The 14128-nt window shown below is 45.9% G+C and overlaps 1 protein-coding gene across 1 annotated transcript; it reads left to right on the forward strand.

The window, feature by feature from the left end:
* The first annotated feature begins 8188 nt into the window (after nucleotides 1–8188).
* Nucleotides 8189–12692, forward strand: RGS4 (regulator of G protein signaling 4). The gene is given in 4 exon segments (XM_075002790.1): nucleotides 8189–8289; nucleotides 10084–10145; nucleotides 11598–11764; nucleotides 12441–12692. Coding segments are annotated over 4 exon segments (576 nt in total). The 5' UTR covers nucleotides 8189–8194.
* The last annotated feature ends 1436 nt before the right edge of the window (nucleotides 12693–14128 follow it).

Here is a 14128-nt window from a genome sequence, read left to right on the forward strand (position 1 = left end):
ACCACTGAAAACAGTCTCTCTCCATCCTCTTTAGAGCCCCCTTTCAGGAAGTTGAAGGCTGCTATCAAATCTTCCCTTCTGCAAACTGAATAAGCCCAAATCTCTCAGCTTCTCCTCATAGGTCATGTGCTCCAGCTCCCTAATCATTTTCATTGCCCTCCGCTGAACCCGCTGCAATGTATCTACATCCTTTCTATACTAGGGGTCCCAGAACTGGATGCAATACTCCAGATATAGCCTTACCAGTGCCCATTAAAGGGGAATAACTTATCTAAATCTGGTGGAAATGCTTCTCCTAATGCACCCCAATATGCTGTTAGCTTTCTTGGCTACAAGGGTACACTGTTGACCCATATCCAGCCTCTCATGCACTCTAATCCCCAGGTCCTTTTCTGCTGCACTGCTACTTAGCCAGTCGGTCCCCAGCCTGTAAGAATGCTTGGGATTCTTCCATCCCAAGTGCAGGACTCTGCACTTGTCCTTGTTGAGCCTCATCAGATTTCTTTTGGTCCAATTCTCCAATTTGTCTAGGTCACTCTGGACCCTATCCCTACCCTGCAATGTATCTACCTGAGCCTGATCTAATCTTCTAGTTCAGTGGTTTCCAATCTTTTTTGTGCTGTGGCACATATTGATACCTTTAGTTATTTTGAAGCTATATAGTGGTGTGTTTCCAAATAAAAGCATGAATATTCATGAGCCAATCCAGAATGAGGCTAGTAGGGTTAAAATAAAAATAAACCTGGCAGCTAATGTCACGTCACAACCTGTATCTTGTGACAGAACTAACATTGTCAACAGTAGAAACTTACATTAAAGCTAAATATAAGAACTATGGACAAAAGCATGCTCAGTGGAGAAAGTGAAACACACTTGCAAATAATCTTTTGAGATCACAAACAATTAATAACCGTTTCTTTTCATTCTCAAAATAGTCTTCCCAAGGGTGTCTAACTTTCACCGCTGGTTTTAAATACAATATACATCAGACCCATTCAGAGTATTGTCAACCTTAAAAAATGAAAGAAAAAAAATCACACTTCAGGAAATCAGGTGATTGGCCCTCCAAACGTGGTTATTTTCAAAGATTGCTCAGTCAAGTTCAGACTAATCTGAACCATTGTACTGCATAGTTCTGATTGATGGCCGCTGAATTTGCATGACGAGGGGCAAGGGTCTGTAACCAAAATAGAGAGAAGGCCATTTTTTTCAAATTCAGTTACAAAATCAATACTTCCAGAGCCACAATGCATGTGAATACAAGACAGTCCTTAATAAATAATGTCAAACCATACTTTTTGTAACCCTTATTTTAAGAACGGTGCACACACAATGATTTATACCAGTTAGAAAGTTTAATTTACTTTCACCCCTGGATCAGAGACCAGTGAAGAGAAGAAAAGTCCTGCCCCTGGGGATAGGCTCTTAAGCAGGAAGGAGCAATGTTCACATCAACTCTCCACCCCACCAACATTTCCCAGCTCTACTCCCCGTTCAGCCAACAAACCCTCCCCCAATCTACAGGCTTTACCTGCCTCAGCCCCCAAATCTGCCCCCATATCCTGAAGCTTTACCCTCCATCCTGAAACCCTCCCCAGGTTCAACCACTCTCAGTCCCGACATGGCCCCACCCCATCCCCAGGATTATTTCTCCTCAGCAGATGAGCTCCTCCAGCTGCATGGCTGCCACTGCTCCTCCTTGGCCACTGCCTCCTTGTCAGCAGGGCTGCGCAGCACCAGCGAAGGCAGACTTAGCTGCCCCTTCCCCCAGTTCTCCTGTGGGCTTAGCACTTCCTCCACTTGCAGCATGGGCAGCTTCCTGCCCTGCTGCACTGCAATAATGGAATTAAATTTAATTGTTTTAACAGCTGGATCCTTCCCACTGTTCTGATGGCCATTAAGCCAATTAAATTTAGTTCCATTATTTCAGTGGCAGCAGGGCAGGGAGCTGCAAGAGGAGTTAGCAGTGGCAGCACCTGGAGCCGCAACTGACTCCTTAGAGAGTTGCAAGTTGCAGACTCCTGAATAGAAGTAATTTTACCAGGAGTTCCATTTTCAGCATGGTGAAATTTGATCATCCTAAACAAAGATTGTCCTCATGTAACAGGCTTTTTCTAGGGCTGCCAAATATAAGAAAAACTAATTGTGATTAATCATGAGATTTTTAAAAAATCACAGTTTTAATTGCACCATCAAATAATAACAGAAAACCACTTCGAATTTATGAAAAGTATTTGCAAACGTTTTTTCCATGTTTCCAGGTGTACTCATTTCAATTACAGTAAATACCACGTGTAGCATGCTAACTTGTTATTGTGCAAATATTTGTGAACAATAATAATATACAAGATAGCAAAATCGATAAGTTGAAGCATGAGGGTGCATATGTCAGTTTTCACTTACAAAAGAATATATGTGGGTTTGTTCTTTTGATTTAACATTTCTTTTCTGGAAGCACTTGTCCTTTATTTTCCTGCTACTCTAGCATGTGAGTCATACAGTGATCTAATCAAACCACCTACCTGTGTGGGGGCATTATTACATTAACAATGGTAAGTGTCACATTTTTATGACTGATGTAGACTTTAGGCAGAACATAGGACAAATGTTCAGTTCTTTCTAGCTAACACTTGTATTCCCCAAAAGTAAATTAAACCACATTTCTGGCCAGATTCTGAGCAGGGATATAAAGTCTACATTGCAAGCTTTCGAGTTGTGACCTCATCAGACCAGGTGCTTGGCTCCGCAGATTCATACTGTAGCTATTGCTCTCTAGTGGCATCATTGACAACTTATGAAGGGGCACAAATTGATACTCCTTGCTCCCTCTAGCCCTGATTTCTCCCTAACCTATCCTTCAGAAGACCACAGAACTGATCCTTCTGCCCCCTCAACTATTGCAAGAATGAGTAACACCTCTCCAGGATTTCTACATTAAGTTGTATCTCTCAGCAGCTGCAGCCAAGGAATAATTAATCCTCATCCTTTCATGACTAAAGGAGATGGAAGAAAGCCAATATAATTGAAAAGTCATTTTCTTTGTATAAGCTATGCAAGGAAAATCGCTGAGCTGTGTATCTGAGTTGCTAAGCTATCAACATAAAGGCTGTGTGTGTACTGTTCTAGTAGGCACTACATGGAAATCACCAGTCTGTGCACTCAACTTCTCTGCATATAAACCCTGTTCTTTCCGGACACATTCAGGTAAAATGGCCAAATGCAAGACCACAAAACAATGACAGAGATTTCAGCTGACTGGGGAAGTCTGGAGCCTCAGATCTTATTTCTTTTTCCATCATATGCTCCTGGAATCCTCATTGTGGGTTCCCAGTACTGAAGTCTTGAGCTGGCAACTATAACTCACTGGTTTGTGCATATTAAATGTTCCCCTCTGCCCAGTCTGTGGTGGGCATGAGTCTCTTATAGCACAGAGGGAGCAACTTGGCTTAAGCTAGAGTAGGTTGTGCTGTTTAGCTCAGGAAGCCAATAGTGTGCCAGATAAAATGGCAGCCATCACACAGACCACAAGAAAATCTTCATGTTTTTGGACTCATAACTCAGTATTTCAGGAATCAAAGGAACACTAGCAATGACAAAGGCTCAGTACTAGACACAGGTAGTAAAATTGTTGATAAAGATGGAAACAAGCAGAGATTTCAGAAGTATTTCTCTTCTGTATTTAGAAAGAATCTGTATGATATTGTCATGATGCCTGGAATGGCTCACAGCTAAGAATGTCAAATGCATGAAAGACTGCAAGAAAATGGGACAGAATCCCCAAAATGATGGTATATTCTATTGTTAGATTTCACCAAGCCACCAACAAAAGTGTACTCCTGGATCACAGACTTTCTTAGGCATTCCAGCCCTTTTTAACCAAGAGGGCTTGTCTACACTTGCCCCCAACTTCGAAGGGGGCATGTTAATCAGGGTGATGGAAGGTTACTAATGAAATGTTGCATTGAATATACAGCACTTCATTAGGCTAATTCTCCCCCACGGCAACTTGGAAGTGTCAAGCTTTGAAGTGCCGGCATGTGTGTAGCTGTGGGCACTTTGAAGTGCCTGTGCTACTTCGTAGTGCCTTTACTCCCCAAAATGAAGAATCACTCCCAGGATTCAGTATTTATAATATAGTATTTATTGTGGAAGCCAACTGAAGAAGAGCTCCCAGTGCTATGAAGTGACAAAAATGATTAACACAATTCTTGGCAGTATAATATCTAACAGAAGTGCTTAAGTGCTGCTGTGTGTTCACTTCTGGGTCCCACACTTGAAAAAAACTAATGGTACATTGGAGAGGGTACATAGAAAAGCTATATGATGATTCAAGGTCTGGAAAACCTATTTCACAGTGGCTGTGTCTACACTAGCCAAAAACTTCGAAATTGCCATGCAAATGGCCATTTCAAAATTTACTAATGAAGAGCTGAAATACATATTCAGCACTTCATTAGCATGGGGGCAGCCACAGCACTTCGAAATTGATGCGGCTCGCTGCCGCGCGGCTCGTCCAGATGGGGCTCGTTTTCGAAAGGACCCCGCCTACTTTGAAGTCCCCTTATTCTTATGAGCAGATGGGAATAAGGGAACTTTGAAGTAGGCGGGGTCCTTTCAAAAAGGAGCCCTGTCTGGATGAGCCGTGCGGCGGCGAGCCGCGTCAATTTAGAAGTGCCGCAGCCACCCGCATGCTAATGAGGCACTGAATATGTATTTCAGCACTTCATTAGTAAACTTCAAAATGGCCATTTACATGGCAATTTTGAAGTTTTTGGCTAGTGTAGACTTAGCCACTAGTGAGACTGAAGAAGGCCATCAAAGAAAAGGTTAAGAGGTGATTACAGCCTGGTCTACAAATACATACTGGGTCAGATGTGGCAATTTCCTGCAAAAATCTGCACTAAACTCATTAAATTATGTTTTTGTATCTGAGAAATTCCTTGTAAGTTCAAATGCTCTCATGCTATTGTGTGACCATCTGTAATGTTTCCAAGGGAAGATAGCACTCATATAATCCCTGGGACCTTCAAAGGACTCTTTTAAACAATGTACATACCCCTCCTCCTGTTATGCAACCTCCCCAGTCTTTTGAAGCTAGGCCTTGAGAAGGGGTCCATTGCCTGTGCCTGGAATTTGAAGAGTCAAGGCACAAACTGTGTAAGGAATGATTGAACTATTCCATGTTTGTGCTAGTTGTGAGCTCAGATTGGTTTGAACTTGTAATAAAAAAAAAATCAGTGGATTTGGATGAACTGTTCCATAGCCCTTCTTGGAGTGGTGTAGGGGATCTCTGATAAGTTCTAACAGAACTGCAAAGGATCTTGAGAGGTCATCGAATCCAGTCAACTGCCCTCTCAGCAGGACCAATCACCATCTCTCATAGATTTAAAAAAAAAAAAGGCTTTTTGCCCCAGACCCCTAAATAACCTCCTCAAGGAGTGGGCTCGCAACCTTGGGTTTACAAGGCTAATGCACAAGCCACTGTATTATCAGTCTCCACCCCCATAGCACTCAGCTAAGGCCATAGTGAACACTCACCCACCAGGTCTCAAAATGTAATTATAAATAAAGAATTGCCAGCAAGTGGGTGTATTTCTAGTGGTGATTGGTTCTTGACCCTGTGCTATTTACCATTTATATTGATAGGCAGAAGAATGCATTTAATTGTCATAGACACAGATGACACAAAAATGTGGGGAGTGCTAAGTAATGATGACGGATGACACACACAATCCTCTGAATCATTTGGTAACCTGGGCAAAAGCAAACACTCTATATTTTAATATTGCCAGATGTAAATGTGTGCATCTAGGACCAAAGAATATAGGCCATACCTTAGGGGTTGAGGATTCTATCTGGGGAAACAGTGACTCAAAAGATTTGGGGGAATGCGGTAAATAATCAGTTAAACATGAGCTCCCAGTGTGATGCTCAAGCTAAAAGGGTTAATGCGACCTTTGGATGCATAAAAAGGATAGCTTGAGTCAGAGTAGAGAGGTTAGTTTAATATCTGGCACAGGTGAACATGGAGACCACATATTTAATAATGGCCACTTCAGTCTCGCATGTATGGAAAGAGCGATGGACAAGATCAGGGAAAGGTAGAAGGGATATCTGTGCATGGGAAAAGAATTAACAACATGAGGTTCGCAGATGATATGGTTATCATTGAGGAAGATGAGGAGAAGCTAGCAAAAACGGTGCAGGTGTTAAACAAAGAAAGGAAGTGGTATGGACTGATTCTGAACATCGATAAAACAAAAATAATGGTATTGGAGATAAGGAAATAGGAAGGAAGATCAGTGTTGATGATATTGAACTAGAAAATGTAGAGAAGTTCACATATCTGTGGAGCAACATAATGTATGATCTAGACTGTAAGAAGGAAATAGCGACTAGAACAGCGAAAGCAAGAGAGAGTTTGAAGGTGATGGATAAGATCTGGAAAAGCAAAGCAATTAGCTTACGAACGAAGCTGACCGTCTTGAAAACATATGTATTCAGCAGCATGTTGTACAGATGTGAGACATGGGTGATAACGAAAGATTCGAAAAGAAGAATATTGGCATTTGAAAGGAGTTGTTATAGAAATATTCTGAGAATAGGTTGGATGCAGACGGTCACCAATGAGGAATTATATAGAAAGGTACAGCCGAAAGAGAACCAGCTGCAGAAGGTTATAAAACAGAAGCTACAACTGTTTGGGCATATTTGCAGAATGAACAATGAATGAAGAATCAAGACCCTGGTATTCAGCATAATGGATGGTTCGAATAGGGGAGGCAGACACCACAGAGAATTGATAGATGTTATAGTAGATTGGTGAGGAGCTAGTCTACAGAAACTAAGCCACTCTGCACTGGACAGGGAAAGATGGAAAGGAATAGTGAGAGAAGCAGCAGACACCAATGGGCGCTGAGCCCATGGTTATTGATGATGATGGTGATGACTTCAGTCTAGCACAGGGGTCAGCAACACCTGGCATGTGTGCCAGGAGCAGCATTCAAACTGGCCATGGCAGGAGTTCAGATTGGTGTTGGCGTAAGCTTGATTTTTGTTATTTGAACTTAACTTGTTATAAAGAGACAAGCTATGCAAGTGGGAATTTTCTAATTACACAAAACTGAACACCCTTGTCCTGACCTTTCTCCAAGGCCCCACTTATATGACATTTCTTCTCTGAGGCCCTGCCCATTCACTTGGTGACCTCATCCTCAAGTATCAGAGGAGTAGCTGTGTTAGTCTGTATCTGCAAAAAGTGAGAAGTCCTGTGGCACCTTATAGACTAACAGATTTATTGGAGCATAAGCTTTTGTGGGCAAAGACCTGCTTCATCAGATGCATGATGCTCGCTCACTCATTTTAACCAGTCAGGAGGCTTTGGGTATGGTAGGGGCTGAGGCCAGTGTTCACTCTTTTTTCCATCCACGTGTGAATGGTAGAAACACATGTTGCTCTGCTCTGCTAATCAGCTGGGTGGCATTTGAAGCTTTCCTTGATTGCCCAAGTTCACAGCTTACAGGGAACACGGGTGAGGGCCTCTACTGGGATATAGTCTCTGCAGTGGGGGTGAGGTGGGTACAGGTTCCAAACTGGGACAAAAAATGAGGGATTCAGTGTGTTGGAAGGGGCTCTGGCGAGAGCATGAGTGTGGGTTCCAGGTTCCAGGAGGGAATTTGGAGGCAGGCAGGGCTCAGAGCTGGGGCAGAGGTGTGGGATGGATGTGGGATGTAGGCGCCAGAAGGGAATTTGGGTGCAGAAGGTAATTCTGAGCTGGGGTTGGGAAGCAGAAGAGAGTGTGGGGTGTGGGCTCCAGGAGGGAGTTGGGTGGTGCTTGCCTTGGGAAGTGGTTGCCTTGCTTGTTCAAATTCCAGTTTATGGAATATAAGATCCCACTTGATTCAATTCCTATTTTAATGCTATTTATCCAAAAGAGAAGTTCACTCTGATAAGCAGTGCATTAGGATTGGATGTGAAGAGCTCAAATGGGCCTGTAACACTCAAGCATTCTAAGATCATATGCCTGTGACTTTAAGGTCTCAAGGGACCATCATGATCAAATAGTCTGACCTCCTGCACATTGTTGAACACAGAACCTTGCCCATTAGGTGTTTGATTTTCCATGAAGACCCTACCATTGAAGTAATAATTAATAATAGAATAGGTTTTATCAATACTTTCCAGTGCAAAAGATATGAAGCACCATCTGGGTTTCTTACTGCAGAAGCCTGATTCATGTGAGCACAGCTCTTCTGATAACAAGAAGGAGAAAATGGCTCCAACCCAGAGGTAAGAGCCTACTGCACAGTGGGACTCTGGTCTTCCCACCTCAGTCATTCCAGTCTTAGACCCTGATTATCCTCTTCTCCAACGACCACTGTGTGGGAAGGGAAAATGTGGGAAGGGGGAATCTGTGACATGCCTCCCCTTCTTCAAAGGTCTCAGCCTTTCCCTCTACCCTAACGATATAGGAAATTGCCATGGGCAACCGTGTGGAAAATGGTTTTGGAAGCTGCAGAGGCAGGAATGACAAAGCCAGATACTGGCAGGGAGAGTTTGCTCCTTCATTACAGGGGTTAACTAACATTTCTGGTGGTACTGTTGAGGGTGACAGGGCTAGGTGGACACAACATATCTCAGTACAAAGGATGTAGCACACAGGTCTAAGAGGTTACAGTATGTCCCAAGAAGAAGGAGCCAGCATACAGAGCTAGGTGGATATGGTACATCCCAGAACAGAAGAGGGCAGCACACAGGTCTAGGTGGATATAGCTGTTCCCAATACAGAGGGGTTGGCACACATAGCTAGAAAATTATAATACAGCTCAGGACAGAAGGGCACAGCACACAGATCTAGCTGGATATAGTACATTCCAGGACAGAAGAGTGTAGCATGCAGGTTCCAGTGGATATGGTACATTCCGAGACAGAAGGAGGAAGCACACAGATAGAGGTGGCTATAGCATGTGTTGATACAGAGGGAGCTAGGAACTTGTGGTGATATGTGCTGAATTGTGCATGTGAACTAAACTCTCCACAGATCTCTCTTTGAACCCATCTGTCCCAGAAGTTCAGTGTTAGCCACAGGAGGGGCATTCATCCTAGTGAGTGGAGTGAGTCAGTGCATTCAGGGGATGGGAAATGGTGGTGGTGATGTACAGCAGTGCCTTGATTGATGCGAGGGTTCTGGTCCCACACACCATCCCATAACTTGAATTTTACGTAAGTTGGGGGGCAGCTATTTTCCCCGGAAGAACACGTTCTGCCGCCAGGGAAGCAGCAGGAACCCCTGGCGTTGGGGATGGTTAAGCCTGGTGGTGGGCTGGGGTCATGGGAGGAGGGCGGGGGGGTACAGTTTGGGGTGGGTTAGGGTTGTTGGTGGGTGGAGAGTTGAGGCGGAGCTGCATGTGGGGATGGGGCAGTTGAGCTGGGACAGTGTGGGGTTGAGCTAGAGCCACATGCGGGGTGGTGAGCCTGAGCTGTGCTCAGGTGGCGAGCTGGGCCACGGAGGTTTGAACTGGGGCCGGGGGGGGTTGAACCAGAGTCAGGTACAGGGGGCTTGAACCGGAGCTGCGCATGGGATTAGTGAGCTGGAGCTGGATGCAGGGGTGGTGAGCTGGAGCCATGTGGCGGCGGGGAGTTGAACCACAGAGGGGGAGGTTGAGCCAGAACCATGTGTGGAGATGGGGGTTGAGCCAGAGCCATACATGAGGGGGTGATGAGGTGGAGCTAGAGTAGGGGGTGAGCTGGAGCTGTGCACAGGTGAGCAGGGCTGGAGAGGGTGTGAAGTGGGGGTTGAACCAGGGCTGCGCAGATGAGTGGGGAGGTTGAACCAGGGCCAGGGGGCTTGAACCAGGGCCGGGGTGGGGATTGAACTGTGGATAGGGGTGTTGAACCAGGGCCACGCAGGCTGGGGGGTTGAGCCAGGGCTGGGGAAACAGGATTTTGAGTTGCACTTAACTTGTGTAAATGTGAGTAAAGCGCAACTCAAAATTGCATATTTCGAGGGTTTACTGTACTGGTAGGCTAAGCAAAAGTGCCGGATGAATGTCACACTCTAGCTATCCCTTTGTTTCCTCCTAGGGTTAGCCATGACGAAGTCCAGCAATGGGCTGGCTCTTTGAAGAACCTGATCCACCACAACAGTAAGTATATGAGGCTTCTCTGTTGGAGAACTCTGGGGAGTGAACACGTTCCATATTGTTGACTATTTGGCATGATGAGTAAGCCCAGACTACTGCTGCCTACTGCAACTATGGGCTCAGAGTTAAAAGCTTTTACTTATTTCCTTCAGCCACATATGTTTAGCTAGCTCCTTCCAGACAATGCTATTGGGGAATGGTCACAGGCACAGGGGGCAGTGGAGCTGGGGTGGAGAGAGGTTCCTCTGCATGCAAACATGGCAGAAGCAGACTCAAGACCTGTTTGTGATTCTGAGACTAGATGATGGCATTGACATCACCCTTATTGGTAAAGCAGCACATAATCTAAGTAAGCTGGGAGCAGATGAAATCCCATCCCTAGGCTATGTGGGGAACTCAAGGGATCTACAGTTTCCCAAACATGGGGGGAGTGGCTCTGCTTGGTCCCAGACTATGGGCAGGGGTGGGCCTGCCGCTGACCCCTGCATGTCTCACATTCCTATCCTATTCCCATTTACCCTCAAAGGAGGCAAATGTTGGGTCAAAATCAGCCCTGACACAGTTCCACTGAAGTCAACTTTGTTAAACCAGAAGCAATGAGAAGTCCTGTGGCACCATACAGACTAACAAATTTATTGGAGCATAAGCTTTGGTGGGCAAAGACCCACTTTGTCAGATGCATGTCACGCATGATGAAGCAGGTCTTTGCCCACGAAAGCTTATGTGCCAATAAATCTGTTAGTCTATATGGTGCCACAGGATTTCTCGTTGTTTTTGCAGATACAGACTAACACGGCCACCCCTCTGATATGTGTGAAACCACAGTGAATTTGGCCCATCTTGTTTCCTAGCTTCACAAGCCTGTCCTAGTGCTCAGCTCTAGTTGTTTTCCTGGGACCATTTCTACAGAACTCAGCCCTGTTGGCCTCTTGTGGGCACACAGCCAGGACATGTGCAATTCCAGGCCTTCCTGAAATTTTTTTCTCAGAGTAAAGCTTGTCATGGGTGACATGGAGGTCAGGCAGTGAGGTACAGTTCTCCAGCTGCTCATGTGGGAGCCCCTCTTGGCCTGTGCTGCAGCCTCTGGGCTTCACGCCAGCAGGCGAGAGGTTCCCAGACCTGGAATCACACACTGTATTAGTGGCCTGCCTGGGGGGTCAGCTGGAACCAGTTCTGTCTGTGTTCTGCTTTCAGCTGCCCTGAGAAGGTCACTGCTTGGGAGTTGGAGCTTGAGGGGCTCTGCTGTTTAACTGTCCTTTGAGGCCTCCTCTCACTAGTCATTTACCAGTTCTAGAAATCCAAGAGGGATGCCAAGCCAAACATCCAGCCTCTGCAGTGAATAGCTGCTGCCTATGGGTAAGTGGGCAGCCGTCCACGGGCTATGGCTGCTTGGTGTCACGCTAACACAGCTAAAAGGATCTCAGTTGCTGCCTATTGCTTTCACCCTACCAGCAGGTGGGCTGACTGCTTTCTGGGCTTTCCTCAAGTCTGAGTACAGTGAGGAGAACATTGAATGCTGGATGAGCTGCAGGGAGTACAAGAAAACCAAATCACCAACCAAGCTTAGTCTCAAGGCCAAGAAGATTTATGAGAAGTTCATCTCTGTGCAGACCACTAGAGAAGTAGGTGGAACACCCTCTGGAGAATCCCTCAGCCTCAGGGCTTAGCAGAGTGGGCAGCTGAGCTGGCTGCACAATAGCAACCTCCAAACAATATGACCCTGGCTGTTCAAAAGGGTTGGGGAGGGGCTTTGCTGTGTGGGCAAAATGCCAGTCAAAAGTGCAGCTAGAATGTGCCACTTTCACTGCTTTGAATGAGCTCTTCTTAGAGGGGCTCAGTCCCCACCCCCTTGCACCCAAATGCCACAACGAGGAGGAAAGAACGACACAGAGGGAAGTTTCCCAGGCCCCTTCCATGAAACTGAAAGAATCTATTCCAGAGACATGCCATCCTGCTCCTATAGAATGATCCTTGCTCAGTGTCCCAGAGAAGGCCCTATACCTCTTCCTGACTTCAGACTTGGGGATTCTTTCATGCAAATAATCCCATTTGTAGCTGGAGATCCCACTGAGGTCCATGCAATTCCCCTTTTCTCTAGTCTCTACTTCCACTGAGTTTTGACAGAGGGGATTCTGCAGCGAAAGACACTGCTCCACTCGTTCCTGAAGAGCCATCCCTCTCTTGGTGAATTTAACACCAACAGACTGCTGGGAAATGTCTGGATCAAACCCTAGTTTTCCATTCCTTGACCTGGCTGTGTCTAGATCAGCCATACTAATCTCTCCCTCCCTTCTACAGGTGAACTTGGATTCCTGTACACGAGAAGTGACTAGACGCAATGTCCTTGAGCCCACCCTGTCATGCTTTGACGAGGCTCAAAGAAAAATCTTCATCCTCATGGACAAGGAGTCTTACTGACACTTCCTTAAATCTCATTTCTACCTCGACTTGGTCAGTTCATCTGTGACCAGCTATGGGACAGAGAGACGCAAAAGTACAATGTCTTCCACCTTAGGCTGCTCCTCCCTTCTGGTGCCTCATTATGCTTAGCTCTGAGTAGGGAACTGGTAGGTCAGGAATATCTGAGAATGCATGTCTGCAAAGTTTGCATTGTTGCCAGGAGCTGCCTGTGAACCTCACCTATATTCAACGGTCCAACCAGTAGATCAGCCACCACTAGATTGAGCATCAAAACATATAATTTCCTCAGCCACAATCTGTGCGAAAGCCTCTGGACACAAATTTCCTCCCACTCAAAATCAATGTCAACTTAAGGGCTAAAGCATCAGGTGTGTATTGTGTTCTTTTCATGAGTGATAAACACACATATGTGGCTCCCAATGCACTATGGTGCAGGCCCTACTCAACATCACTTTATCACAAAGGCTGTGGTCCTGTGTGGTGTGACTTGTACACCCAGCAAAAGGCCTGCAATCACACTCCCTGCACTAGAGCATATGGTCATGTGCGTGTGTGTGTGTGTGTGCATGCACGCGCATGGTCTGTCCTGGAGTTGCCCACTTCCCACATGAGGCCTGCAACATGGCTGGGAGTCTGTGTGTCACTGCTAGGGAAAGCAAAGGGAGAGACAAGAAACATTGCCTTATCCAGACAAGCAGGAGCCAACCTAAGGGAAGTTCTGTTGGATATGAGAAAATCAAGGTACAATGCCCATGCTGTGACATTGCAGTGGCCTTGGGACCATGCTGGCTGTGCTTTGCCTGTAACCTGACAATGCTGCTTTTTGAGGCAACACACATAGGTGTGTGCATGTTCGTAATGTGTATCATTGCCAGAACTTGGTTCATTATCCCACCTCCTTAGCAGAGTCTCTAGCTGATCCAGGTTTCACCAGTGCCTGTACATAGTTAGCCTCAGGAAATAATACAATGTTGGAAGTCTGTCCAGGAATAGGCCTGAGTTTATTGCCAGTCTAACCAACTCAGTCCCTGACATGGCCCTGAGATCACCATGATGGGAAAACAGATCATCTCTTCTTCTCTGCCACTGCAGGTTTACTTCAGGCTCCTGAGCCAACCTACACCCTGGAGTCACCCATCCTGTACCTTCCACATCCTGTGGAAAGATCCTGTTGTCATTGCATGAAAGAAACCACCTGACATCCTCTCTTCTGATCTCCTCAAATCCACACAATGGGTGTAACACCTGGGCTGTGTCTAGTCTAGCCCCGAACTTTGAAGGGGGCATGGTAATTAGGGTATCAGGAGATTACTAATGAAGTGCTGCAATGCTAAATCTCCCCTGCGGCAACTTCGAAGTGCCAGCTTTCGTGTAGCCGTGGGTCAGCCCATGCTCCTTCTAAGTTCCTTTACTCCTCCTTTACTTCCTGGGAGAGGAAGATTAGGCCTGTACCTGCCTCTTCGGGGCTCCCCCTGGCAGTGGCTGGGGCAGTGGCCTCCTCTAAATAAACAGCAGGCACAGGCTTACTGGGCTGAGATTCTGAAGTGGAAGGGATGGCACCCTTC

Source organism: Carettochelys insculpta, chromosome 9 (genome assembly GCF_033958435.1).
Source record: "Carettochelys insculpta isolate YL-2023 chromosome 9, ASM3395843v1, whole genome shotgun sequence".
Taxonomy (NCBI): Eukaryota; Metazoa; Chordata; order Testudines; family Carettochelyidae; genus Carettochelys; species Carettochelys insculpta.